Genomic DNA, 27,010 nt, shown 5'->3' with positions numbered 1-27,010 from the left:
AGCAGGGTGGGCAGGTGATAGCATTCTGAGAACAGATGGAGCCTTTGATATTCTCCCCTCAGATCTCTATTTAAAAGACAAAAGCAAAATGAAAGCACAAGACCAAGAGGACAGGTGTGGTAGAAGGGACATGCAGCATGCGTGTGTCCAGACAAAACGAGGCACCGAGAGGCACGAGTCTTCTCTATTATTGGGAATTCCATTGGCTGTTGGTGCAGCAGATGAATGGGGTTGGTGTGCTGCTCCGTTACATACACCAATGCCTGAAATGCAGAGGATTACTGTGTCTGCAGAAATATACCGCAAAGCATGTGCCACTCTCCAGCACATTCTGATATAGGCTTGCAGCACGCTCATTATAGGGCCTGGTTTGTCTTGGTGTTTATGTGTTAACACCACATATGAACACCCAGTCCTGGAGCCACACTTCAAACCCTACTACAGCTAATAACAAAATAAAAAAATCCCACGCTGGTAGTTTATATTGTAGCATTTATACGCATGTAAGGTACGCTAACATTGGTTTAGTAGTTACATTTCATGCAATTTCATCAATGCATTTATTATTTTTTGTTATTTTAATTATTTTAAATTTTTAACATACAAACTGTCACTGGCAACACATCTGGAATTAGGAGAAGGGTTTGGGCTAGATTAATCTTCTGAGGTAAACCTACCCTGACTAAATAGTTTGGAGACTTGTGAAATGTAAGTAGTTTTCCATGTGATGTACATCAGAATTGTTATTTTCTTTGTTTTCTTTTACAAATTCTGGTTGAGTCAGGTAGAGTCAGCATCGATGAAAATTATCGCCCCTTTATAGTCGCGTCTTTGAGTCTGCTAAAGCCCAAATTAACTAAATTTCACCATAGGATGATGGGTGTGTCCATGTCTGCAACAGAGTGTAACCCTGTTAACTTTCTGGTATCCAAGTCCTTACAGTGGAAACCTAGACATTTATTTTGGTTGAAGCCAAAACTGTTTGGGGTTTTTTTTCAGCTGTTTTTGAATTCTGTGTGTCCGATTATTGTCTTTGTTTCTATAATGAGAAAACTTGGAAAGCAATTATATAAACACAAAAATTGCATATTGAATGGAGCTAGGGTTGGGGTTATCTAGACCATAGACCTTATTTAATCCTAACTTATAACCCTAATCGTAGTTTTGCAAGGTACATTATATGAATTTGGGGTTTTGAAAGCTTTTCTCCCAAATGCAACAAACACAGTAAAAGTTTAAAATTCGACAAATCTAAAAAGAACACCATAAAATCCATATGGTTTGTCAGTTACTGGCCCTTTAAGTACTAGTACAGCTATAATTTAAAAAGACTGGGACATATGCATTGTGTGTTTTGTGATGAGCCAATGCATTGGAAACTGTACTTATTTTAACAGTTACAATTGTCTTCCTCTACATGTACATCAAGGGATTCATAACTTCCAGCAACATGGCTCATGAAAATCAGACACCCCTGTGCTTCAGAAGGGCTTGAAGGGGTCCGTAGGGGTATGGTTGAAGCTAGCATCAGCGAAGATGGCCAGCGTGCCCACAGTGGTGAAAACGACGAAAATCCACAGGAACATCCGGTCCACCACCATTGCCACATATTGCCAATCTTCTTTCAGCTAAAAGAGGCCAGCGAAAGACAGGAGATTAAAAAGAGAAAGAACGGGTACGATAGAAAGAAAATCAATATAAGGAAAGGAAAACAGTGGGAAAATGGCAAAAGACAGACAGACACAAGAGACAAAAAGACAACAGTACAAACGTCAGAAATAAAGCCATGTTGTTCAGATAAACAGTAGAGAGGAAGAAAAAATGGAAGGACAATAAACATATTAATGCTCTAAGGTTTAAGTAAATGATAGCTCCAACCCTAACCCTGTGATAATATGTTTGTTCTCCTCAAAAATGTCATCTCAAATCTTGACAATTAGGGGACAAAGAAAACTGTCATTCTAACTGATATGCATTACAAAAACACTTTTGCTTGGTTTATGTTTAGGGCTTAGGGTTAGGGGTCATCACTAAAGACAACTTAGATATTCAGTGATTAAGCTTTATCTGTTGAATGCTCGAAATGATCAAACCCTGCCCTTCACTCCAGATGTGACCTTGTGGATCTTAGAAGGTTAAACGTGCTCAAACATTCAAACTTACCGCTTCATAGTCTTTTTCAGCCTGCAGAGCCTCGGCTATGTATGTGATGGCCTCTATGGCTGACTTGAGCTCATCAGGTAGTGCAAGGTAGCTACTGGGGCCATCAATGAACTTCCTCAGGTCTGTGCATATGCCATCCGGCTGGTACCTTCATGACAGCACAATTATAATAATGTTACAGAAAAGTATCAATAATAAACAAAATATGTGATGGTAAATACTGTATATATGTCTGGACGGATTCAGGAAAAAGACAGAGTGTCAACACCCAAAGACAACAAATGCACACGAGCGTGCAGAATGTAGCGATGTGTGAGCAGGTGTCAGCCCACGCTAATTAAAAGCTGTAAAATAGCTCAGCTTTTATGAGCTGGGCTGCGCGTCTCCTTTGCACTCTACTGTCAACCACAGAGGAATAATGAGAAGGTCAGAGGAGCTCCCCGGGTCCCCCTCTGCGAGTTTGTACAAGGCGCTGCCCTTCACATGCTGACCAAGCTGCTCTGTGTGTGTGTGTGTGTGCATGTTTCTGTGTTTAGTTGTTGCCCTTAGTTACCAACTGTCAGCTGCTACTGGGTGCCAGGAGTTATTGGGAGAAGCTAGTAGAAAGGTGTTGTGTGTACCTGTGTGACTCTGCTGTCAGTTATAAATACTGTATTAACGTGACAGTTCTAACTTTAGAGGTCAAGTTATTTTTCATTTCTTTATTTTCAAAACATAGAAAGTAAAAAATGTGTTATGTCAGTTAGTTACATCGCAAAAATACAATCTTCGAAGGCACTATTATTGAACTTTGCAATTATTATTCTATTTTATTTTATTATTATCATGTCTGCTTTCAGACTAGTTAAAACAAAATATCCAAAATGCTTTTTTACAATTGTTTACAATTACAAAACATTTTATATTTATACAAATCAATACATATGTAGTTTACATATTTAAATACATGTATTTATGATGTGAGTAATTTATTGTTAAAGGGTATTTAACATTGTTTTGAATAAATAATGCATGAAATTTTATGACTCTCACCAATAACCTCAGACAAGCCTGTTATTATAATTCGTCATCAGCACCATAACAATATGATCAAACAAGTCGTTAAATATGACCAAAATTTGTAATATATAGTTAGATTAGATCATGCTAACTGCTAACTGAAGCCTGCCTTGTCATTGATGAGTTACCGTTGCTATGACAATCTGGTAGTAAATGTACTCAACTAAAAATCAAGAGCTCCCGCCATCCAGCCAAGAAGTAACGTACACGTGTGAATGCCCTGTTACTACTAGCACTATAATTATGAATGTTAGCCAGCTTTAACATCTGGTCAAACCACAGCAAGTGTGTCAGTCTAGTATCAAAAATGTTAATTGTACTAAAATGGGCATTGTGGCATTATTTCCATCAGTCCGCTCTCATGTGTCTGGATTTAAAAGCAAGAGAAAGACCGTGTTTCTAAGTTAATCAGCACACTCTCGCACTAGCAACACAACAAGTCTTACACTTTCCTTCTTTTTCTACCCCCCAAAAATGTGTGCTCCTGGAATGTATTACTTTCAAATATGTGCTCAATACCATGAAAAAAACCCATAACTTAACAATTCATTGTCATGAACATAAAAACATTTTACTTTTTCGTGGCTATTTCACAAACCTCCGTTCAGATCAGACCGTTTCTTATGAATTCAACTTGTTATCATCACGAGGATGGAATTCTGACTTCTTGTTGAACACTGATATAGTCTTGCTTCACACAGTTGATCATTTACATTACATAACTCATTCTATAATTTTTCGGTAATAATTCTTGCACGGAATCATGCAGCATGTCCTTCAACAATGGCACATTAATTATGTCCTTGTTGCCTTCAGCAGAAAGACACACTAAGACCTCCTATACTTCTATGAACTTACGAAGTCATACAGCATGCAAGCACATCACAGCTGAAGTGCTTTTCTGAGAAGTAGCATTGCTTAAGTTCCAGCCTAAAACTTTATGGATTTTCACCTGACATTCAATGACCTCTACAAAGGCAGCACTTCTTTGCAGAGCAGCTGCTTTTCTTATGAAACACCTCAAATATTAAACACCTCGTTTAAAAAACATTGCAAAAAAAAAACAAAACAAAACAAAAAGATTGACAGGATAGGCAGGTATCCACCAGAGGGCAGTGTAGCACAACGTTAAAAGTGGTAACCTCTCAGGCAGGACAGAGGAGACAGCTGCTTGGTATTCTTTGCATGAAATTAGAGGTTTGCAACGCAGAGCTGCCACCGCTGCTCATCCTGCGAGTGTGGCAGGTGAAGAATCTGTGACCTAAGAAGGATGAAGTCCTATCAGGTTGAGAGAGAAAGGAAAAAGGGAGGGGGAGACACAGTGTGGCCTCTTAACCCCCTCCTCCCTTTTCCCTCCTGTACGGCTCAAAGCAGCACTTCATCAGCGAGAAGTAAATGAGTATTCAGGAGACTAATTCAACTAAAACTGGCTGCGTCTGGTGCCAAGACATGCACTAAACCCAATTAAGAGAGGCGCGCGAATGTACGTGTGGACCCAAGAGAGATACTGCTGTCTCATCAAATTCCTCTAACAGAGCCCCTCCCCCCTCACTGTTCATTCACCTAGACAGTGACTCTAATGTGTCAGAGTCCATTTGGGTGGGTCATTATTGTTTTAGCAAAGATTCTTTCCCTCTAGACATATCTAATTTCTCCCAGGAGTAGAGATTGAGGGACAGCTACACTGTGAAGCAAACTTCATGGTGTATTGTGAGAGCAGCAGGAATGCACATTAGTTGACAGTGTCGTATGGCTGATTGGGAAGACATACAGGTCCCCACCCTATGTAACTACTTAAGGAAGGTCAAAGAATTTTCATGCACAAAGGATCAAGACTGGGGTTACTGTAATTCAATTTGTTGCCAAATTGTGCAACACTGGCCTGCATCCAGCTCTTTACTCAACATCATCGGCAGCCCTCTGTGGAACTTTTGACGTAAACCTGCAAACTGAGTTTCAGTGGAGGTGTTTGGGTTTATAAAGCTATATATATATATATTGTAACATCTCAGAGTACTTTAAATAAAGATAAGACCTTGGCAGTAGTCATTACTGACGCTCAGACATCTGTCACTGAATAAAACAAAGGTCAGAAAGACCTCACAGAAGGAGATCTTAAACAGCCAATCTGTTCCTTCTTTGCAACAGCTCCATAAATGATGATTTGACAGTTTAAGCTTCAGTAGAAAGGGCATCGATACAATATGTGACAATATGAGACTTCAAAGAAGATATTTTAGTGCATTTAGTCAAATATTTTGGCATAGCAAAAGTACATAAAGTATAGTGGATGAAGTAAAGTGCATTTAAATACAAACACACACAAACTGCCTGGATCTCTCAGTGTAGATGAAAATGGAGATGCAGGAGGAGAAGGAACAGATGTGATGTGATAAAAGTTTATTAAGAGCAATGACAGATGGAGGCTGGGGAAACCAGGGCTTCAGACATAACCTACTATATGAACTTGAGCCTTAATTAATGCATTTAATGTGGAATCAACCAGTAACACTGGCAGCAAACCAGCCCCAGAGCATGATGCTACCACCACCATGCCTCACAGCTGGTACAGTGTTACCTTTAAATCCTCACCTTTATTCTAAACATGCCTCCTGTCATTGTACCAAATAGCTCAGTGTTTGTCTCATTGGACCATAAAACCTTTCTGGCTCGGCTTGTCCAAGTGAACAGCTGCAAATTTTAGTCGAGCCTTGTTAAGTTAAAAGACAACGTGGAACCTCCATCTCCGTTTATTAAACAATTTAAGTGAGTGTATGTATATATTTGAGTCTGTATGCAGACTTCTGACCCTGTGTGGAATAGAGAAACCTGAAAATAGTTTTTGGACCCGATTCTTGTTTTAGTTAGTTAAACCTTGTATTGGATTATGGAATGATACAGGCGTTTCACATGTGGTTATATACGTTGTCTTTTCAATTCTCTCATCAGGAAAACTGCCACAAAAAAATGAAGTATTTTTGTCATCTGAGCTTTTATTTAAATCTTTCTAGAACCATTTATAATTATGTCCTGATATATAGAACCTTAGAATTGAAAGGGGGTGTACCTTCGTTTTCACATGACTCTAAATATGTGAGAATGTGGAGATGGTTCTCATATTCTGAATAAATGTTCTCAGGTAGTGTAGAAAAGCCCTTATAGCTAATGGACAGGGATCTTCTTTCTTCTTCTTCTTCTTCTTCTTTTTCCTTATTGTGAGCCAAAAAACATTGGATAGATTTCGTTGGCCTCACTGAGAGAATATATTATGCAGCACAATGTAATAAATGTGTGCACGTATAGGTGACAGAAGAGGAGAGGAATTACTTCTTGCGCTGCAGCTGCTGCTATTGTTATGGTAGCATTTGGTATCTTTAAATATGGTGTTTGTCTGTTCAAGAGGCTCTGTGCTTTTAAACACTGTTGAATTTAATTCAAAGTGAAAAAAGCACCTAAAATATAACAGAATTTTAATTTGTCCTAAGTTGAGGTGGTAAGCGCTAAGGAGGAAACCTGAACTTCTATGAGTGCAAGGTTGTGTAGACACTAAAGTGATATATATTTGAATCCATTTCAACATGACATCAAATCAAATTTGTTTATTCTTAATGTATTTGATCTTATTTTACTGCACAAGTATTGTTTCTAAAGTAATATTTGGAAAACGCATCTAATGATATATATATATAATGGAATTAAACTTATATACCAGTATGTGATTCACTTCAAGAATCCCATAAGACATAACAGAGACAAGAGCAGTCGATTGCTTCTCATCCTACTAATGATGAATGGAATCTCTTCATATCCATCTGTCCGGGTTTTGCCTGAATCAACAACTGTTCACCTGCTCCACTTCACACATGCTGTTTCTGGGTTCATTTGCTTTTTCTTCAAACATGCAGGCTAAACCAAATCCAGGCACACTCACAACCACGAGAGCAAGCATGTGCACGTATAAGCCTGGCTTTACCTGTTGGGTTTGGGAAATAAAATGGAAGAGTCAGGTTTCCGGATGAAGTATTCGTCAGAAGCTATGCTAATTGCAGTGACTTTTTTTTCCCGGCGGGGTACGGTCTCCAGAGACAGGGGGGTCTCCACCTTTGGCCGCAGCATGCCCAGGTAAGGAGGGAGCATGTGGATGAAGATCTAGGTGGAGAGTAAAGGCAAAGAAGAACAGAGATACTTTTACAATTCCCATTAAAGACAGTTCGGCCAGAAGACTGTTTCCATGTGGAGAGATCCCCAGGTTTTAGGAACAACCTCACCTACTTCCAAGACTGCGTGGAGGGGGACAATGATCTGGTGAGGTGAAGACTCCAGCAACATTTAAAACACAAGGGAACCACATTAATTGCAGACCAACACTTTCGGCTTGTGGCCTTCATCAGGGTTGCCGAAACACCATGTTTCCATGCGCAGTCATTTATATATAGGCATGTTGTATACAGCGCTTTGAGTACACCGGGAGAGTAGGAAAGCACTGTATAAGAATCAGTCCATTTACCATATTTTTCAGCATGGCTCTGTTCTAGGGTTTTCCTGCTCTTCCACACATACATGGAAAGTATAAAGTGATAAATGTAGAAGCAGCTGGGTTGGAGGCGGTGGCAAAGCAGCTTGCAAATGTGATACTGGGATTTCCTATTCCTATGGAGCGGGAAGTTACTTAAATTTGAATTTCTGACTATGTAGACATTAACATGTATTTGATTTTCTACAATTTATCACAGTGAATTGCTGTATTATCAGAAAAAGACTGCATGCAATTGCCAACATGCAACATTTCTGGCAGGTGTTTGGTTGGTATGCTTAAAAATCTCATTTTCAAGTAAGATAACTTTTTTCTGATTGGCTGATTGATTAGTTTAAATTTAAGGGCATAAGTTGGACTAGAAAAAGTTGATAACTTGCAATATATGTTATTTCAATACACAGCAAATCACAAAATGTTGCAAAAGTCACATTAATACCGAATCATGAATGAAGTATTGTGTTAATTGTGGCATATCTGGTGATCCCTGCCCTCCCTAGATTAAATAGTGCGCCCTATATAAGATCAGCTTAGCCTTCAGATGCTGTGGACTGGCTCTGAGATTGGTTCATTTGCTGGAATTGTTGCTAGGCTTTACTTTGTGGCCTGTCTGAGCAAACTCTATGCTCATCTTCAGAATTTAGCAGTTTCGAGATGTTAAAAAACACATTTCATAGCACTTTCATCTATGAATGTGTAGATGTGCATTTCTTTTGCTGTAAAAAGACCACAGAAGGTTATCTGCTATATATTTTCAGTCAATAGCTTGTTAGCACTCACACCTCATGGATCCATCATCTTTGCTGGCATTAAAAGTCCATTTGTTTGGATTCTTGTTTCATGATTAAGGGGACAGCTGGAGTGCACTTGCCCTGTATTTGCCTATTAGGGATGACAAATAGTTCTAAATATTGAATTTTGCAGTAAGATAACCTTTGAAAGCAGTTGCTGCTGAATGATGTGGGTGGAGAAACTAAATGGGTAATGCTTTCCAGTTCTTCAAAGTCTCCTTTCGAGGTTTTCTTCGAACACAGTACATAAGTCTGTGTGCTTCAGTGAAGCACTTCAGTAAAGGATTCAGGCTGTCCTGGGCACAAGGGAGTGTAATTAAAACAGAAAAAACTGTTTGATAGGACATGATAAAAATTAAGTGCGTTGAGTCTTCATCAGAAGCTGTCGGACTTGGAGCTCCTTTGATATCAATATCAAGGGAGTCAATGATAAAACAGCACGTCAGGGTTGAACTTTAGCCTTGATCAATATCATAAATGCTGTAAATGGCTGCTCTATCTGCTCTTTGAAGTGCTTTCATATTCTTTTTGTGAAAGAACTCCTGGCTCACCAGTATTGACAGATGGATGTCAATAATAGCCCCCTGGCGAGGAACATAAACTGGCAAAAACTCAATAGCGAATTTAATAGTGATTTTGAGTTCATTTACAACCAAACGTCCACGCCTTTATACAACTTCCAGTATGTGTCAGTTTCACCTGCTGTTTCTGCCATGTTTCCTAGCTCTCAGTCCGAGGCAGCACATCAGTGAGTCACTCGCAGGAGCCTGATAGACTTGACTGAGAGCTCTGAGACATGATGGAGGGTCCTTTTTTAATGTAATTTAAATAAAATTTAATAAACTTTACTATTTTTGTTCACTCCCACAGCAGCAGTAAAGAGTAGATGGTCACAGACAGTCGTTGGTGAAGAAAATGGAGCACTTATAGGAAAATCTTTCTCTCAGGAGTTTGTTCAGGCCAGAGTGGAAGTGGAATGTGTGAGATTTCAAGTCAGAAATGCCGAAAGAAACAGACGGACTGACTGGGACATTTCTGAACATTCTCCATAGAAATAATACGATGGCACTATCAATTAGACATTCAAAATATTGTTAGTAATTATAATAGATCAAGCAGAGAAATGTCAGAAAATCCCCAATTGTCTCTCAACTTTCTTCCTTACTGATACTGTGTGACATCTGTCTGATTTCCCACAGCTTGGCTGACAATGAGCAGTGAAAATAAGAGAGGAAACAGCACCTCGGAGAGCAGCACTTCATCTACAGAGACCGTATTCCTCAGCAATGGCTGCTAAAACTCTGATAGTATTGCTGTTGAGTGTGTGTGGTGCTCGGGCAGACACCACAGAGAGACGTAAGCTCTGCACTCGAGAGCATCTAAAGCATCACCTGGTGATGGAACAGAAGGAGGAGGTGTCCTAGTCATCTGTAGTGACTGTCTGGAGAAAGAAAACGAAACACTGAATTCAGCCACCAAGATGGGGATGGAATAAAGAGCAGCACAGTTAATGTCTACCTAGAGACGGGCTGAAATGCTGAGATAGGATATGACCATATTTGGAGTGTCACTGTTAGCTGTGTCACCAGGTGCATCAGTAATTAACTGTGATATTAAATGTGCAACAAATTTTAGCAAGCAATAATGGGATTAAACAAAAAGCATACGTAGCAGAAATCTGAAGAGCATTAATAGGGATTAATATTGAAATCAGATATGGAAACAAACACCATTTAACAGGCTCTAGACAGCCTACTACATAAATTTGGTCATTTTCTCTGAGACACACTCACTTTAGGACTGGTGGCCATTACAGGAAGTTTTTTTCCTTAAACTTAAATATTTGTTCTTTTAGTGGCTGATTGACCAGCCTTAAATTAGGCTTTTGAAACACAGAAACAATAAATACAAAATTAATCATTAGTTTCTTTCTAATGTTTTGCGTCCAAAAATGTCTTCCTTTCACATTTTATTGTTTCTTTAATTACCCACGAGTAGGAGTGAAACAGAATCTATGCTCCTCCTTTTCCTCATCAATCCAGCGCCAAGCAGTTCAATTAAGCCACGGAAATCTGCCCAGTGTGTGGGAGCCTTTCTGTGGTGAATGTACCCTGAAACCATGACAGAACTTGGACCAAAGCACAGAGCTGCTACTTACGCCTGTAATTAGCTTCACACAATGTACACTGGGGGCAACAGCAACTGATGGAGGTTAATGGTATAACATGACGTTTAAAGTGTCGAGAAGTATGTGGACCTAATTGAGTAGTCTGCCTCGACCCACGCTAACACAGCTTTCATAGCCAAATTAATGCCAAAGTTTAATTCATGTATTTCAGGTGCACAGTCTTTAACATGATGACCCATTAGCCATTTGAATATACAAGACAGTGACCATTTTCAAGATGCTAACAACTGCTGGTAAAATATAATTTTTTGAGGTGGAGTCTTGATTTTAGTTTTCATGCATGTTCACAATGTAGAAATATACTTCCTAACCCTCAGGTTACTCATAAGCTTCTTTGTATCAAATTAGTAAAATTTTTTTCCCCAATTAATTTACTAAAGGGGAAGTAAAGGTACTATGGAGTAGAGGTAGTACTTTTTCTGTGAGCCACATCTCATGATTGGTCTTTTCATGTACAATCTAGTGTCTGAACTCAGCCTGACCCTGTAGCCACCCTTTGCTTTGCACACTCGTGGCATTCTCTCAATGAGCTTCATGAGGTCGTCAGTCTTGAAGGAGTTCCCAGAGATGCTGAGCACTTGTTGGTCCTTTTGCCTTCACTCTGGGGTCCATCTCATCCCAAACCATCTCCATTGGCTTTAGGTCACACATTAAGAAGCCAACAAATTCCACAAATGAACCCCGAAAACCATTTCAGCTTCATCATCAAGCTCACTGAGACGAGGCCAAGGGTTTGCAGCGCTGTCAGCAAAGCAAAGAGTGGCTGCTTTCAGGAATCTAAACTATAAAACACATTTTGTTATTTATCACTTTTTTCTTTGCTACATAATTCCATATATCTTGCTTCATATCTTTCATGTATTCAGTTTGTATCTACAATGTAGAAAGTGTTAAAAATAAAGAAAAACCATTAACTGAGAAGATGTGTCCAAACTTTTGACTTGTAGTGCATTTACTGTACATATCCTAATCAGGAGTTCAACATTTTAACAGCTTGTATGAGGAAGCTGTTGATCAGTCTGGAGATTCTGCCTTTTATACTGTCATGATCCTGAGTCCGTGACTCAGTGATTTTGTGTTTGGTGTATTTATTGTTATTATTTTCATTATTATTTGTGGGCTGGTTTTGGATGGTTTGTGTTTTGTGTTTTAGATAGTGGGTTTCTGGGTTTGTGCTCCCCCTGTTGGTCCCTGGTGTTAGTGTTCCCCTGTCTCGTCAGGTTAATCAGGTCCAGCTGTGTCTCCCACCTGTGTGTGTGATTTCCCAGTGTCCCTCTGTGTATTTATAGTGTGTGTTTGCCTCTGCATTACTCTGTGAATCCCCTGCGTGCTCTCCCTGCTGTCCTCCCTTCATGTTCAGGTTTGTTACTCTTTGGTTCAGTTTCTCCCAGTTTAGGTCATCCTTAGTTCTGTTTTGCCATCCCCACTTTATGTTCGGTATTCTTAATAAATCACCCTCACATCTGAATAAGTGCTGCATTTGAGTCCTCCTTCCACACATCACACGGCTGCTGCCCCAGTCGTGACATATATTCCATGACCATCTGACTGAGTACAAAATAAAGTTAATTCTGTTGATCTGGACGCAACCTGCAAATGGACTGAATCTACTTTCTAAAATTTGTAATAAAAGTGTCCTAAAAAGATCATCACTTGGCCTGTGACTATCAGGAGTAGACATGCTTGAAGGAAGTTGGTAGGTGTAGCTTGGTTGTATATATGATTCACTACATTCAACCAATTTCTAATACATATGGAAAAATGTGTGTCTAAAAATATGGACATTACATTAAAGTCTCTTTAGCATTCGTGCAATGTCTTGTTGCAATTATCTGGTGTTTTTTAACTGTAATTTAAACAAAACATATAACATATTGAAGTCTTGTTGAAGTTGGAAATGCAACTCACCTTGGAGTTGCATAGATAGATAGATGGTCTCTTGGGTCACACTAATTAGAGTTGATGGTCCTAACCTACCGCTTGCTCTACTTCCTTGCTGACAGATAATTCAATGTTTAGAAGTTTTTTTCATTTATCACATAGCCTCCCAATATCCCCCTGTCCTTTCCAGCTCTCCTCACAGACATGCTGGCTACTTAATGACTTGCCTTAACGTATTTTCACAATGCAAATGAAAGGTGGTATTCTGACAAAACCTCTGACAACAGAAAGAAAGATTGCTTGTGCTTCTGGGCTGTTCTGGCACAAATGAACAACCTACAGTATATATGCAAGACACTGTAACAACACATGCTAGAAAGACAAAAACTATTTCTTAAGAGACACAGACATTATTTCCTTTCAGAGTTCTTGTATGATGATGTGCCAAGCAGGCAAAAATTAAGCTTGTGTGACCCTGAAATGTACGCTCACCTTGCGGACCCACATTGGCATCATGTGGGTGTTGGGAGAGCGATGGTGGAGGTTGAGCACAACCACACTGAGGATGACAGAGAATGTGACCAGGACCATGGTAAACATGATGTAGTTGACGATGATGGGAACACCCAGCGAGGTCTCGGGGATCTTATCAGCCAGCAGCAGCAGGAACACGGTGAGGGTGAGCAGCACATTGATTGACAAACCCATCTTCTCACCTTGCAAAGAAAAAAAAACACAATTATTTAGGAAAGTCAGAAACAGCGCATTTCTTGTTCCTGTGTTACGACTCATTAAGCTTTACCGGGCCAAGGTTTGTTCCATTTTCAACTCACTGAGATTCGAGGAGCATCTGGTGAATGTAATTTACTAGCAATGATGCTAATGAAAAATTCATCTCCCATTCTAAGTGAGGCTGATTGGGTGACACAGCATTGGCTCTTTAGTTCATTCTGTGGTCACGTACAAACTGTGTACCAACTGTGTTTGTAAATGACCACAGGCCTGTACTACGAGGCCAGATTTCATCACCAAGGTAACTTCGGGGTTAACCCGCAGTTTTATCTACTGCAAAAGTGGTTCACGTCTTACCTGGGTGCATCACATGATCATTTATACTGCGAGCCTAATCTCCTTCCCAATTAGAGATCAACTTAGTTTTCCAAGAGAATTGCGTTACCAGTCCTGGTAGATCCCTCAGACCTCTGTGCACATGCAATAGGAAGATTTAAGGTTTTCCAGTAGCATCTAATGTCTCTTGGTTTCTTAGAGACAACTTTTTTATTTAAATTTAATGTATTTCCGTTTCTGTGTGTTGGCCCTGCGACAGACTGGCGATCTGTCCAGGGTGTACCCCGCCTCTCACCCTATGACAGCTGGGATAGGCTCCAGCGCCCCCCGCGACCCTGAAAAGGACAAGCGGAAGCGAGTGGATGGATGCATGGATTTCTTTCTGTTGGCTGCAAACGATTTACACCAAGACCCAGGGTTAATTTAGCAAGTTTCTGACCAACTCCGTGTGACGGCTTATCCTGACTGTCAGCGTTGGGGTAAATGAATCCAGATAACAGAAAGGCATCCTGGGTATGCTGAGCTTGCTTCATAGTACAGGGCCCAGAAGGGTTGAGCTGGTAGGTTAAGAGAGCAGTTTGAAGCCTCTCACTGAGAAGCAAAGCATCTCTTTCTGCATCACTGGAAAATTAATGTAAAACTGGAGGAGATTAAAAAAAACAAACCCTACGATTCCCTGTGCTGTTTATGTGTCCCTATACTGCGTGTTCAAATCAGTCATTTCATATGACCCTGGTTCAAGACTAGTAGGAGACACAAATCCCTGTGAGGGTTGCATCAGGAAGGCGATTCAGCAGAAAGTTCCGCCAATCAAATATGCAGATACATCTCTGGTGGCGACCACTTGTGAATACGGGAGCAGCAAAAAGAAGCTTTTGCTTGATCATCCCAATAAGACTCTAAGTGGTTGTTTTTAAAGGTCACTTGCCTGATTGTTTTTTCAGTGAACAAAGCAGATAGCATACACTGGTCAGTAAACTATGATCCGTTTAGCAGTTATCCTAATCAGACATTTTCTGCAATACTTTTTCTCCCACACGTTCCAAAAAATGTAAATAAAAATATTACAGAGTGTTAAAATGACTTTTTATAGCTATTATAAACTCCTAAAAATAGGCCTACATCATTGTTCAAGAAAATAATAACTTTATCAATGTTTAATATATTTATATACTAAAATACATGCCTACATCAATGCATAATGACAGTATCATGTCAATGAATATTAATACAGCTATGCAGGAATGCAGTATGTTATGTTATGTTCCGATCTGTGTACCTTATTGAGATTCATGCATATTTGCACATCTGTGGGTTTTGTGCTAAGTCAAACTTTAATATCTCAGGTTGTATTTTGCATATGTGTGTCCCAATCAATCAATGTACCCAATGAGCAGGCTTGTCCAAACATAAAGGTAAGCGTATAAGGGAAAGGACAGAGTCAAGCCGATTGCTCTAAGCTGTTTTTCTACCTCCTTCATTTTAAAGGTTATCAATTCAACTGTGTTCCGGGAAGCACCTATCTAATCTGAAATTGGATCCGTTTATAATTAGCTAAATGCCTGATTGCCCATTTTAAACCGACCACACAAACTCAATTGGGAAATGGTATTAGCAGTTTTACATCAAGGTGGAGCTTGTTTACGATCCTGGTGGTCACATAAAGAGAGCTTTAATTCATAGTCATCAAGTGATCTGAAAGCAATTTCTGTAAAGTGTTTACCTGCATCGGGAGGCAGATAGAAGTTGAAGATGGCGATGATAGTAATCAGGATGCAAGGGATGATGATGTTGATGATGTAGTACAGAGGCTTCCTCTCGATGATCAGGTAAAAAGTCATTTCCTCATATTCGTCATCAAATGTGTTCTTCCTGCTTGGCTTGTGTCTTACGTACCACTCACCACTCTCTAGAGAAACATCCACAGCTTAGATTTCTATTAATTTTAGCGCATTTAGTAATCGTATTACACTAGCAACACATTTGCAAACCACAAGAAGGGGTTATGCAAAAATGTGATGCTTTGAATATACAGTAACATGAAAATACATCTGAAGTACTTCTACTTAAGAATATGTATCACGTCATGAGTGCTCACCACTGAAAGACTCGTCCAGCTGGATCTCCCGAATCTCCTTGCCTTTTGAATTCAGGGCATACTGCAGGTCGATTTCTGTTGAGTCATATGTGTAAGAGCGAAACTGCATGGTGCAGTTCTGCCAGTCGAATGGGAAATATGTTACCTAGACACAAAAAACTGGCATTTAAACGAGTCGGAAACAACGTCCAAGCTTAGACGAAACTGGATGGAAGATAAATACATAGTAGATCTGTGGAAAATTACCTTGACTCCACAGGAACTGCAGTACAGAGCAGGGGGAGTCCAGGTTACCCTGCCATTACTGTAAACCTGAACATGGACGTGCAGGGCCACATCAAACTGTCCATCATTACTGAAAACAAAACATGAAATACAAATTAGCCAGTTTTGGTTAATAAATCAAACTATATCACATGTTATATGTTGAGGTAATCTGTAGTATGTTATGGATGGCGACATATCACAGAATTCCATAACATATCTTGAAACATAGCCCAAATTGTATTGTATCAAATGAATTGCATTTGTTCTGTTGTCTAACAGTTAAATAAGACTCTTCTTAGATGGAAAGTCCCTGCATTTGTCATTAGTTTCACTTATATGTGTTGCAACAATTGCTTCTCTAAGATCGTTGCTGATGTTTTACCTCCTTGGCATTGTGTTAACACACAGCTGAATGCTCCAGACCTGCAAACTGCCAAAACTTCTACTTTTTAGAGACACGGTGACACTTGCTGATGATCAGTTCCTCAATTGCATTAGACTGGTAACATCTGGCTGCTATTTACTGTCTTAATTTCTATAGATGCACTAAGAACATACTCCACAAAGTTCTGTGAAAACGTTCTCTTTTCTTTATCAGAGGTCTGTATTTATACAGTGTTTTGCTCCATGTATGATCTGCTTTGGAAAATGTGTTTTTAAGAAAACTTCAAAAATGTTGAGCAATTGAGTAAAACTGTAACAAGGAATGACTTTTTGGTTTCACTTTTCTGTAAAGGTCAGAGACGCCCCCCGCCCCTATTTTGTGCTGGAGATGGATGGTTTATTGTGACTTTGCTTTTACAAAGATAGCTGAGAGGGCTTGGTGAGGAAATCCAGCCAGCATAAACTAAAATGTGACAAACAGTGAGGTGTCTCTGTTCTGCAGCTGCACCACCAAGGCATTATTAGAGTACTGAAGCAATAACAACTCTCCATGCTGCTGACTTAAGTTATAAAGTTGCAAAATAGCAGCAATCAAAGTTTGCATCTCAGTTGTAGTCTTTGTTTTGTTATCATCTCAGTTCCTCTGACAAAGCTTAGAAAGAGACAGACAAGGCAAAGCCACGGCTGTGTAGAACATGAACATTTAGCTCCACCCCCACATCTAAACATTGTAATTGGCATTAAATGGAGATTCTTTGCACACTTTTTATGGGGCACTTTGACTGTAAGTGCAGCGCTAATGTTGTTCCTATACTAAGCTGTCGGGCTCATAACACAATGCACAACGAAGACATCAAGTCAATTAGACACAGATTTAGCCTTCTGTCAGTGTACAGTGTTTGAGTTTTATGTCTCTGATAATTGAACAATGAGAAGCTTGTGTCTTTACCCCGGGCCCTCCTAAAAATCTGTCCCTGTGAAAGTGCTGCTGCTAAAATGGCCGGCATTGAACAACCCAAGAGAAGCACGCGCAAATTTGCATTTGTGTGGACGTGCATATTTGTGTGTATCCGTGCGGTTCCAAATGAACGCCTCACAAGCTGAAGTAGCTGAGCGGTGCTATCAGCTCAGTTATTAGGGAGCCATGCTGCTTAATTGCCTATAAAGTGTTGATGAATGGAGCAGTGGGGATATTTACAGTGGTGTTAATGGGAGCGTGTCTGCGTGAGCCAATATGGGGAAAAGACTAAACTTGCTGTTCTGAGTATCTAAGTCTTTAATTTAATGCTGTGTTATATAGTTTTTCCAATACACATGAGCACTACTATAATTTACCTGGCCCATCACCTAGTCTCCAGTGGCCTGCAGCTACAAGCTACAGGGGTATGCAATTTGTCCAATTTCAAAACAATATAGTACGATGGATACGGATTTGATATGAAAATATTTACTATATGGCAATACTTGTTTATTTCACTCAGGTAGGGGTAAATTAGTAAGTACAAAAGGTTGCAAACACTGCACACAAATCCAAAAATCGTACAAAGAGATCAAAAACGTTCTCCTTTCAAGTCTTTGTTAATGTTAACGTTGATGCTAATGCTAATGCGAGTTGCAATGCTAATACTTACTTATTGATGAGGACGATGTCAGGAAGCCAAACCTTCCCAGAGGGGATGCGTAGCACCTGAATCCCATTGTGCTCCTTCGGTTTCCATGACAACCGATAATCTGTCCATTCCTGTTTGAACATTTTTATAAAAGCTTGTTTTTTTTTAATACATAGGGATGTTATTATCCACAAGTCCATGAAAAGAGTTGGGATTAAAGCAGAAAATGACAGCAAGCAGAAACTTTGCTTTAACAAATGCAACCAATTTGTCATTGTATCACTTTATCTTTCATTTCTCCACTTCTGTAATTAGATTCCACAGGGATGGCTTCCCTGTGCATTTGTCCTTGCATAACAAAACACAATTTGCATATTTTTTCATTTTGCCTGCTATTATGACTACTCCAACTGTTCTACTGATTATATGCACAGTGTGCATTGGCACTGAGCTGTACTCGAAAGACGAGGCCCCGTGTTAATAAACATACTGCCACTGGAGTAGGAGTCACGGATGAGCTGCTCAGTGTGATGTGAAAGAGTTTTTCAGTTAGAGTACACTCAGAAAGCTGTTGGATAATTCATTCTATCGGCTTAAGATTTACTTCAATTTGCAAGTATGACGAGCAGGCATGCAAATAGACTCACCAGATTCATGACAACAGTGGTGCTCATTTCTTCATTTTTCATATTCTGTTATAAAAATGCGAAAATATGCATTTCAGTATGTACTTCATAACTGTTTGCTTCAGATCGTTTTTCATTTTGTAGGGATACAGATACAGAGTTATGCACAAAGAACACCCTAATGGCATTACAGGTTTTGTGGTGGTGAGAGTTTGAGAAATCGTATTCAGGGCAGCTGTGGTACAGGAGGCAGAGCAGGTTGTCTACTAATCAGAAGGTCAGTGGTTCAATCCTCAGTTTCTCTAAGGTGCATGTCAACGTATCTGTGGTTAAGATACTGAATCCTAATTTGCTTGCAAAGCATTCAATGAAATGTGAAAGACAGGTTTTAAAACAGCTCTTAGGGGTAGAAATAGGTTTGTGAATGGGGCTTATAATAAGAAAGCACTTTGAGTGCTCAGCAAAAGCAGAAAAGTGCTGTAAGTACCATTCCCACCAAACACCATCCATCAGTTTAATGGACTAAATCTGGTTAGTCAATCATCAGTCTATGAAAAGCCTTCCATTTGCATGAAAAGTTAGGTTTTTAGGTTGTTGCAAGCATTTAATTGCAAGAATTGGTTACCACTGTTGCCTCATAAAAAGAAGGTTTTTGGTTCAGACCAGGGGTGGGGGATCTCCAGACCTCAAGGGTCCTGCAGTTTTTAGATACGTCCTTGATCCAACAAAGATTATTTAAATGGCAAAATGACCTCCTCAACATGTCTTGAAGTTCTCCAGAAGCCTGGTAATGAACTAATCATTTGAGTCAGGTGTGTTGACCCAGGGGGATATCTAAAACCTGCAGGACACCGGCCCTTGAGGCCTGGACTTCCCCACCCCTGGTTTAGACTATGCTGCCAGCTGAGGGCTTTCTGTGTGGAGTGTGCATACTGCATGGACTTCCCCCCACAGTCAGGATACATTCTACTGAGGTTAATCAAACCTCAATGTGATTCTAAATTTTTTATTTGTTCGTCTTTCAGCCTTAACCTTTTGATGGAAGGACAGCAAGTACAGTGTGATGTCTAAAAGATATCTAAATAATACATACAGTTCAAAGTTAAAACCAGGTTAAAAGTTAAGTTTTAGTAGTTCATACTGTTAATGTTAATACCTGTGTCATTTTTTGCCTCTGGAAATGTTTGTTACATCACTGTGATCAGACAGCCATGACATACACTCAGTGGTGAACTTTGTAGTAAGCGCCTTTATATAGTTAAAACCATTTGTTCCAACAGGCCAGGCATAGCTGGACTGGCCATCGGGCATACCGGGCATTTGCGTTTGATTTTTCGTTTTTATGGGCCGATGTTTTTTTTTTTGTTTGTTTTGTTTTTGTAACGGCATGAACAATGAGAGGTGGTGGATTGGCCAGATGCTGGTGATGTGTAAAAATAACTCAGTTGTTTGGTGGTGGCTATGGCGGGGCTTCCACAGAGGCCAGCAGGTGGATGAGGGAAGGGAGAGGCAGGAGGAGGAGAGACCCGAGGCGAGCCGCCGGTCCGAGTGTCAGGTGAACTGAACTTCAGGTAAGAAGTTATGACCTGCAGTCTATCTGGGTCAGATATAAACCAAGTTTAGGTGGAGTTTATTTTCGTTGTGCTGACTTTTTACAGTCAGTTACAATAACTCGTACTGCGTAGCTAGCTAGCATGACGGAGTTTCTATACAGCTGGGTGGTGCTATGATGTTACTGATAGTGAACTTTATTTTATTCATAAGGTTAGTTAGTAGAGTTGCCAACAGCTCCTTAAAAAATGGAATGGTCCCTCATTCAGAGAAAATATTATGCGTTTCGTATTGAGCTGAGAAGGAACACAGTTTGTCCCGTACTTTAGCTATAATGGAAAAACACACAAAGCTGGATTTATTCTGTGTGTTTATGCTGCACAGCTACTTCAATCATGAAAACTGATCATGATCAGCTGATCGCTTTTCTCTCTTGTTTGTTTATCGCTCACTTTGCGCCAGAAAGAGGAAACCAGCGGATGTCGCGCTAAACAACAGCAGCACGTTTAAGCTTGATCAGCTGTTGTTAGAATTTATTTAATATTAATTTCTAGTATCAGCTGATGTTTGCTGGAGCCACAGCTGTAAAGCTGCTGGTCATGATATGGTTTGGTTATCTGGTGAGAGGGAAACATGAAGATGAAACCAGGAGATGTCCTTACTGAATCATCAGAGCTGTGATGGAGAAACAGGTTTACCTTTTAGGTGACATGAATGAGTTGAAGGGAAGTTATGAACTGTTTCTGAGAGACAAATAACACCAGGATCCTTTTCTAAGTAGCTGACAGCTGGTAACTGTGCAGGGGCGGGTCTAGCAAAGTGTTGCCAGGGGGGCAGGTAGGGCATTAACAGGGAAAGGGGGGCACAAAGAAATACTTTTCTTTCTTATTCTCATTTAAAATGTCTCGCTTTTAAAAATAATTATCTGAATCTTACAACCAAAGTTTTTATCTGATGTAAAATGTATAGAAATCATACATATACCAACAAGACTGTACATCACTGTCACAACAGCGTTGTTTTCATTCAAAGGCTTTATGGCTTTTCCTGTAATACCTGGTGGGCCGGTCTCTAGTCAAAATGCCCGGGCCGATTTTTTGTCCCAGTCCAGCCCTGAGGCCAGGGGACATGATGGTGCAGCGATAGGCAATACCACTTTATTGAAAGAAGGGTTTGGAGTTGAATCTATTGGTTGAATGAGTAGTTTATGTTTGTGTTTAGGCGCGACCTCTTATTGTTACAAAGGTGTCTAAATGAATTATTAACTAAATCACAATATTACTCAGATTTTTTTTTTTCAAGACTTTATTGGAATTTTCTTTTATTGGACTAGTTAACATTATTGCAGAGGAATTTTTAATGTTTTGGGAATTTTTGGAACCACTGGGATATTAGTTTAGCTTAACAAGCAGGGGACACATGTAGTCTCTAAACAACTCTTTTACAAAAAGGACTAAGAGGCAGAGACATGAGGGGATTTGCTGCATGACTGGCATTTTTGCATGTACAAAATGTGACATATTGCATTGTGGGACTGTTGTACCCATGATGTGAAGGTCAAGTCATGAATTCTGGCTAAGCTTCTCTGCTCCTCGGCCTGCTATTTAAAACCCCAACTGGGACAGCTGGGACCAAAGCATGAGTGGGGGCAGCAAACGTTGGATGTCTTCCTCATGCAAACACATCTTGCTACCTCACACATGTCATTGCCTGCATATCAATACCCGTCAGGCCCAGTGTTAATAATAACTCTGCAGTTACCCAGCTGGACTAGTTACTTGTCAAACTAAGAATCCAAGTGGGTTAGTTTTCAAGACAGGTCAACTCCACAACTTAAGATGATCCACGTGACGAGAGAGGAAGAGAGAGCGTGACCTTGAGTAGAGGTGTAAGGAGTGTGGGTGTGTGGATGCACTATGTGTGTTGGTTTTTGATTGCCTAGGAGAAGAGAGTAAAGGGGAAAATAAAAAGCTCATAAAGTGACCGTGTGTGAGTGTGTGTGTGTACGGCTTATCCTTTAATGCAGTCACACAGGCAGCAGCCCAATCAGTGCATGCCACTAAACACTATTTCCCAGCATGAATGAATAAAAATACAGTACTTCACTACACCTCAGTAGTAGTACTCATTTTTGCCATCTGGTTGTGAATTTAAATTCAGATGGCACTGGGATTCATTCATGGTGGAGAATATGGAAGATAAGCTTTACATTTACATTTCAGAGGCAAAGCCACAGAAAAACCATCGTCTCTCTACTGTAGCATGGTCACAGACTTTGATGTGTCCGATTATGACAGATTCATCTTTTCAGATCTTGGAAAAGATATTAAAGGAATGTAGCTTCTAGGCTAGACAGTTTCAGTTCTTTATGATTAGGCTGTTCTACAAGCTCTCTGAAAAGCCGTCAGTCGATTCAGAACACTGCATAAAGAGCAGTAACAGCGTCTAGTATTAACTTCTCTTCATTGGATTTCTGCTAAATCCAGCCTAGAAGTAAAATCCTTCTCATATATAGTTCCTTAAATAATTAAGCTCCATTGTATCTTCATGACCTCATAACGTATTAGCCAACGGAGTGCTTTGCTCTCTTCATTTTGTTCAGACTGCAGTCTTACTTATAAGACAGGTGGTTGGGAGTGGTTTCTTCCTGTTAAAAGGGAGTTTTTTCTGATCACTGTCACAAAGCAGATGTTCATAGGCAGTCATAGTTTGTTAAGGTTTTCTCCCAAATGCTGTAGGGTCTTTACCTTACAACATAAAGCACCTTAAGGCGACTGTTCTTGTGAATTGTCAGCTAATGGCAAACATTTTGGTGATTGGGAATCAGCATTAAACTGGTCAAAACTTCTGTTACATCATGCTGGGTTACAGTCAGTCCTGGGTTCTCGAAAGGGGTCGATGGAGACCTGGCTTATAATCCATTAGAATCAGCCCTTGTTTAAATTTATTCTACTATGCTAGAATTTAGATTTTTTTTAATCTGCAGTGACCTGCTGTTTACTGTGTGTACTTTTGTGTTGGGGTTTTGGGCCTCACCAGTCCGACGAAGGATGTGAGGATCATGCCCACGCGAACCACCACCCTCTCTTCAGGGGTACGAGCTGGTCGGACCTTAAGGTTGTATTTGGAAAAGAGGCTCTTCATCAGAGTATTCTCTGATTCAGTTGCACCTGTAATACACATTGACAGAGGTCAGTTGTGATGGCAGGCTTCAAACTGAAGTCCTTTAATAATTGCTAGTCATTCACTCAGATTTAGCTAGATATGTCCCTCCAAAAGCCTCAGCAGCTGCTGACTGCATTGATGCACTGAATTAATAAAGGAGTTCACTCACTAGATACACACTGGTGACACTGTGTCGCCGAGCAAGCTGTGCTGTGCATCAAAATATAATCAATCGACGACTGTCTCAATACCGAAGTCAATAGTGTGGAACAAGTGGATGTTTGATAAAAAATTTATTGATTATTCATTTTGATGATCACTATAATGTTTCAATGTAAAGTTCCTGATTGTTTAATACCAAAAATTCTGTTAACTGCTTTTACAGACCAATTTCCTAGGTCCAGCCAAGGGGTGAAAGGTCAGCTCTATGTCCTTCTGCTTTTTGCAAATTATGCTATGCTGTTGACTTCACTGACCAATGACACCCCCAAAAAAGTGACTAGATGACAATTACCACCTTCAAGTCCAGAATCAATCAGTCAGACCTTTCAGTCAGAAAAGCTGTACTGCTATTGGATGTGGATAGACTGCTTTAAGTGGAATTCAGGATTGACAGATGGATTGGCTTACCATGTGAAGTAGTAGTAGTGCATTCCCACATTATTTTCTCTAATTAAAACAAGTAAAAGACATGTATTTCAAATAAGTTCCTGAGGTTCTAAGGTCCTGTTTTTATATCAATGCTAAATGTTTCGCTTCAGGTCTCCATAATCGCAAACCTACTCAAACACTTGCATTCCATTGCATTTTCATGCGTAATCCCTGATTTACTTGCAACATTTTCCTCCTTGGTGTTGGAAGGTTAGAAGCATTTATAATCAGCAGCTCTTGTGACGCAGCATTCATCACGTCTGGCATTGCTGTGGCCCCAGCAGGATCTGACCTGACAGGAATAAATGATGACGATCACCCAGCAAGGCACCCCATTAGCTAGGCACAAGGAAGCATGGCTGCTGATGGAACGGGAGGTGACTATCGAAGGCCAGAATTTAGCATTTTTTATCTCACTACCCAGCTGAGATCACTTGGTAAATAACAAGACTGACTAAAGAATTAGCTAAAACTAAAATACTGGATGGTTGTATAACCAGTTAAAATTAAAAAGATTTTGTACTATATTTTTCTTTTTTGGAGAGAATATGTGAGTATCTGCTTGAAAAGACCCAGTTATTCAGCTTTTTTCTCATAAACTCACCGAGTGAGTAGTGGCTCAGCAGTGATAAACATGGTTTAAAATTGAAACTGACTGCAATAAAGTTCAGTATACACTACATCCTTCTCAGAGTGGTTTGAGCGCACTGTCCAGTAACCACTGGGCAACTTACCAAATAAGTTGTATGAAAAAATGAAGTTATTGATTTCTCTGAAGAAATGTGTTCAACTTAACTGGCTGTGATTCTCTGCGACTGTCGTGTCTCTGATCGTATTTTCTTTAGTTTATAACTGCTGTGAACACAAGTCCTTAAAGATGAAATCTGCCATTGTGTTACAGGTATTTTGTTTCGCTATTTCATCATTTCTTGTTATCTTTCAAAAATGTCTTCGGCATAAATTCATTAGTGAGTTTTATTAGTTTGTTGATGCCATGAGATGCAATTTGAATGAGAGATACATATCATAAATCTGTCATGGCTCCCTACGTGATATAATCCCTGTGCTTAACTGTCCCTGTATGCCACGTTTGTCACTCTGGAGCTCGTGTGGATGCCGCACCTCGATCCTCTAAACTCATCAACTTTAGCTGTACATCAGCTCCTGTCTGCTAATGAAATAAGTTTGTCACTTGTCTCAATAGCAGACACGTCTTGGCCTAATTAGGGCTACTTCCAGAACGCACAGCACGATTACTGTACAGTAATGGTAAACTCGTATGAGCCAAAGTTCTTGAAGGGACCTAACATGGGCTACAAGAAGTGTAATGTGGCCCAAAAGCTACAACATACCTGCAACAGTACCTGCATGCGACCCACCAAAGGTAACCCTGTGACTAAAGGCAGTCAGACTTACCCGATGAGCCAATGCCGTCATTCACGACTTGTTGTGGCCCAAAGAGGTTTGCAAACGTTTGTTGCTATCTGAGTACATTCCATTACATGCTGCTCCACAACACTTCTCACAGTTTTCCTCCCTCACCAATCAACCGAAGACTAGCCTCCTCCTGTTGTCAATCTGGAAATAAACTCTTACATCTTTTAACATTTATTGCAACCAAGAGGGAAGTAATGTTTAGCTCAATGTTTCAAATTGGGACTTCAGAAACCAGTGAGCGACATCACAATAGCCACATCCATCTTTTATATTGTCTGCTTTTCAAATGCTAGCATGCTAATGTTAACAGATCAAAGAGGTACAGCCTCACAGAGCCACTGAAGGTTCTCATTTTTATGTTTAATGACCATGTTTCTGTGCTCTTTCTGTGCTCTTTACACAGTTACACCAACACGATATGCTACATGTCTCTCTTGATAAATGACTCACTGTGATTTCTGCCATTTTCTAAATTAGCCCATGGGAAAAGACATTAAACACTCAAACCAGATTGATAAGCTAAAGAAACATGAGCAGAAGAAAACACATAAACTGCTGGGCCTGTATTAATGTCTAGCCTACATTGAAACGTACTAATAAAACATTTTTATTGTACAGTATTCCAATAGGAACTGACATTGTGTCAGAGAAATCATATTCTCAAGTATTACTGTAAAGTTTTCTATTTTGAATTTGTTCTTTTCTGGTACTTTCCATTCTATGATCTTATTCTACATTAGATACTACACGAGTATTCATGTTGGCCTTGCATGACAACTAACGCTTTGTTACATGAGTATACTGTGTCAGCCTGTACTTACCTCCCAATGTGCTCAGGCTGTATAAGCAACATGCCAGCAGGAACAGATCCAGGCTTTTCATGATGAGGCCCAAAACCAAACTCTTGTCCTCCCCGGAAATAGATCTTGAATGAGTGAATCAAACTTCTTCCCTGCTTATCTTTCTTTACCAGTTCAGCTCACTGGAACTCTACAGCTAAACTTTGACTTGGTCAGTACTCAGTTTGTACTGTTGTTGTCTGTCAGTCAAGCAGCCATGCCAGCTGCTGTGTACTCCAATTACCTCCAGGAAGGGGTGGGGCTCTGGTGAAGGGGTTGGGGATACACACAAGCATCAAACTGGCAGAAATTCTTGTGAGGTTTTATATGCAAAAAATTTGTATAATTTTTTCTGGTATATTTCCTCTTCCAAAACCCTCCCCAAAAAGTTAGATTGCTGTTTATGTAACTGTGAAGCTAAAAGAGATTCTGAGAATTTTGGGGGGAAAAAGAAAACCTATGAAATGATAGTTGACAGAATGACAGTTCAGCTGTTTTGGCTTTCTGATTCAGAAAACCATGAAGCCAGTTCTGTAGCCACATTATAAGATAAAACTCTAAAATGCAGAGGAACAAAAAACATACATAAACAAGGTCCAAAATTGCATGGGCCTCAAATAATCTGAAATAATCTGACTATTGGATAATAATTTAAAATTATTTTTTTTGGAAAGGGAACAATCAGGTTATTATCAGAC

General features: G+C 39.9%; 1 protein-coding gene across 2 annotated transcripts; it reads right to left on the bottom strand.

Moving 5' to 3' along the window:
• Positions 1-478: 478 nt before the first annotated feature.
• chrnb1 (cholinergic receptor, nicotinic, beta 1 (muscle)) lies at positions 479-26,544 on the bottom strand. Of its 2 annotated transcripts, XM_005940218.2 has the most exons (11): positions 26,295-26,544; positions 23,257-23,390; positions 18,691-18,735; positions 18,065-18,174; positions 16,029-16,137; positions 15,783-15,927; positions 15,408-15,593; positions 13,109-13,332; positions 7,196-7,371; positions 2,164-2,311; positions 479-1,628 (listed from the first exon to the last, which is right to left on the bottom strand). In XM_005940218.2, exons 1-11 carry the CDS (start codon positions 26,353-26,355, stop codon positions 1,482-1,484), a joined length of 1,485 nt encoding a protein of 494 aa, XP_005940280.1. In that variant the 5' UTR covers positions 26,356-26,544; the 3' UTR covers positions 479-1,481. The 2 variants fall into 2 exon arrangements, with proteins under 2 accessions (XP_005940280.1, XP_005940281.1); XM_005940219.2 differs by lacking the exon at positions 18,691-18,735.
• Positions 26,545-27,010: the final 466 nt, after the last annotated feature.

This window comes from Haplochromis burtoni, unplaced genomic scaffold (genome assembly GCF_018398535.1).
Source record: "Haplochromis burtoni strain Fernald_Lab_line unplaced genomic scaffold, NCSU_Asbu1 Contig_279, whole genome shotgun sequence".
Taxonomy (NCBI): Eukaryota; Metazoa; Chordata; class Actinopteri; order Cichliformes; family Cichlidae; genus Haplochromis; species Haplochromis burtoni.
This window is presented reverse-complemented; position numbering and strand designations above follow the sequence as displayed.

What these genes read in the sequence shown, in the direction of transcription:
- chrnb1 (XM_005940218.2), bottom strand. Translation starts at nt 26,355, where the DNA reads ATGAAAAGCCTGGATCTGTTCCTGCTGGCATGTTGCTTATACAGCCTG. An exon ending in CCACTGTTGTCATGAATCTG is followed by an intron (nt 18,175 to 18,690) that starts GTGAGTCTATTT and finishes ATGTTCAAACAG; the next exon opens with GAATGGACAGATTATCGGTT. An exon ending in GCTGGACGAGTCTTTCAGTG is followed by an intron (nt 15,594 to 15,782) that starts GTGAGCACTCAT and finishes ATGTTTCTCTAG; the next exon opens with AGAGTGGTGAGTGGTACGTA.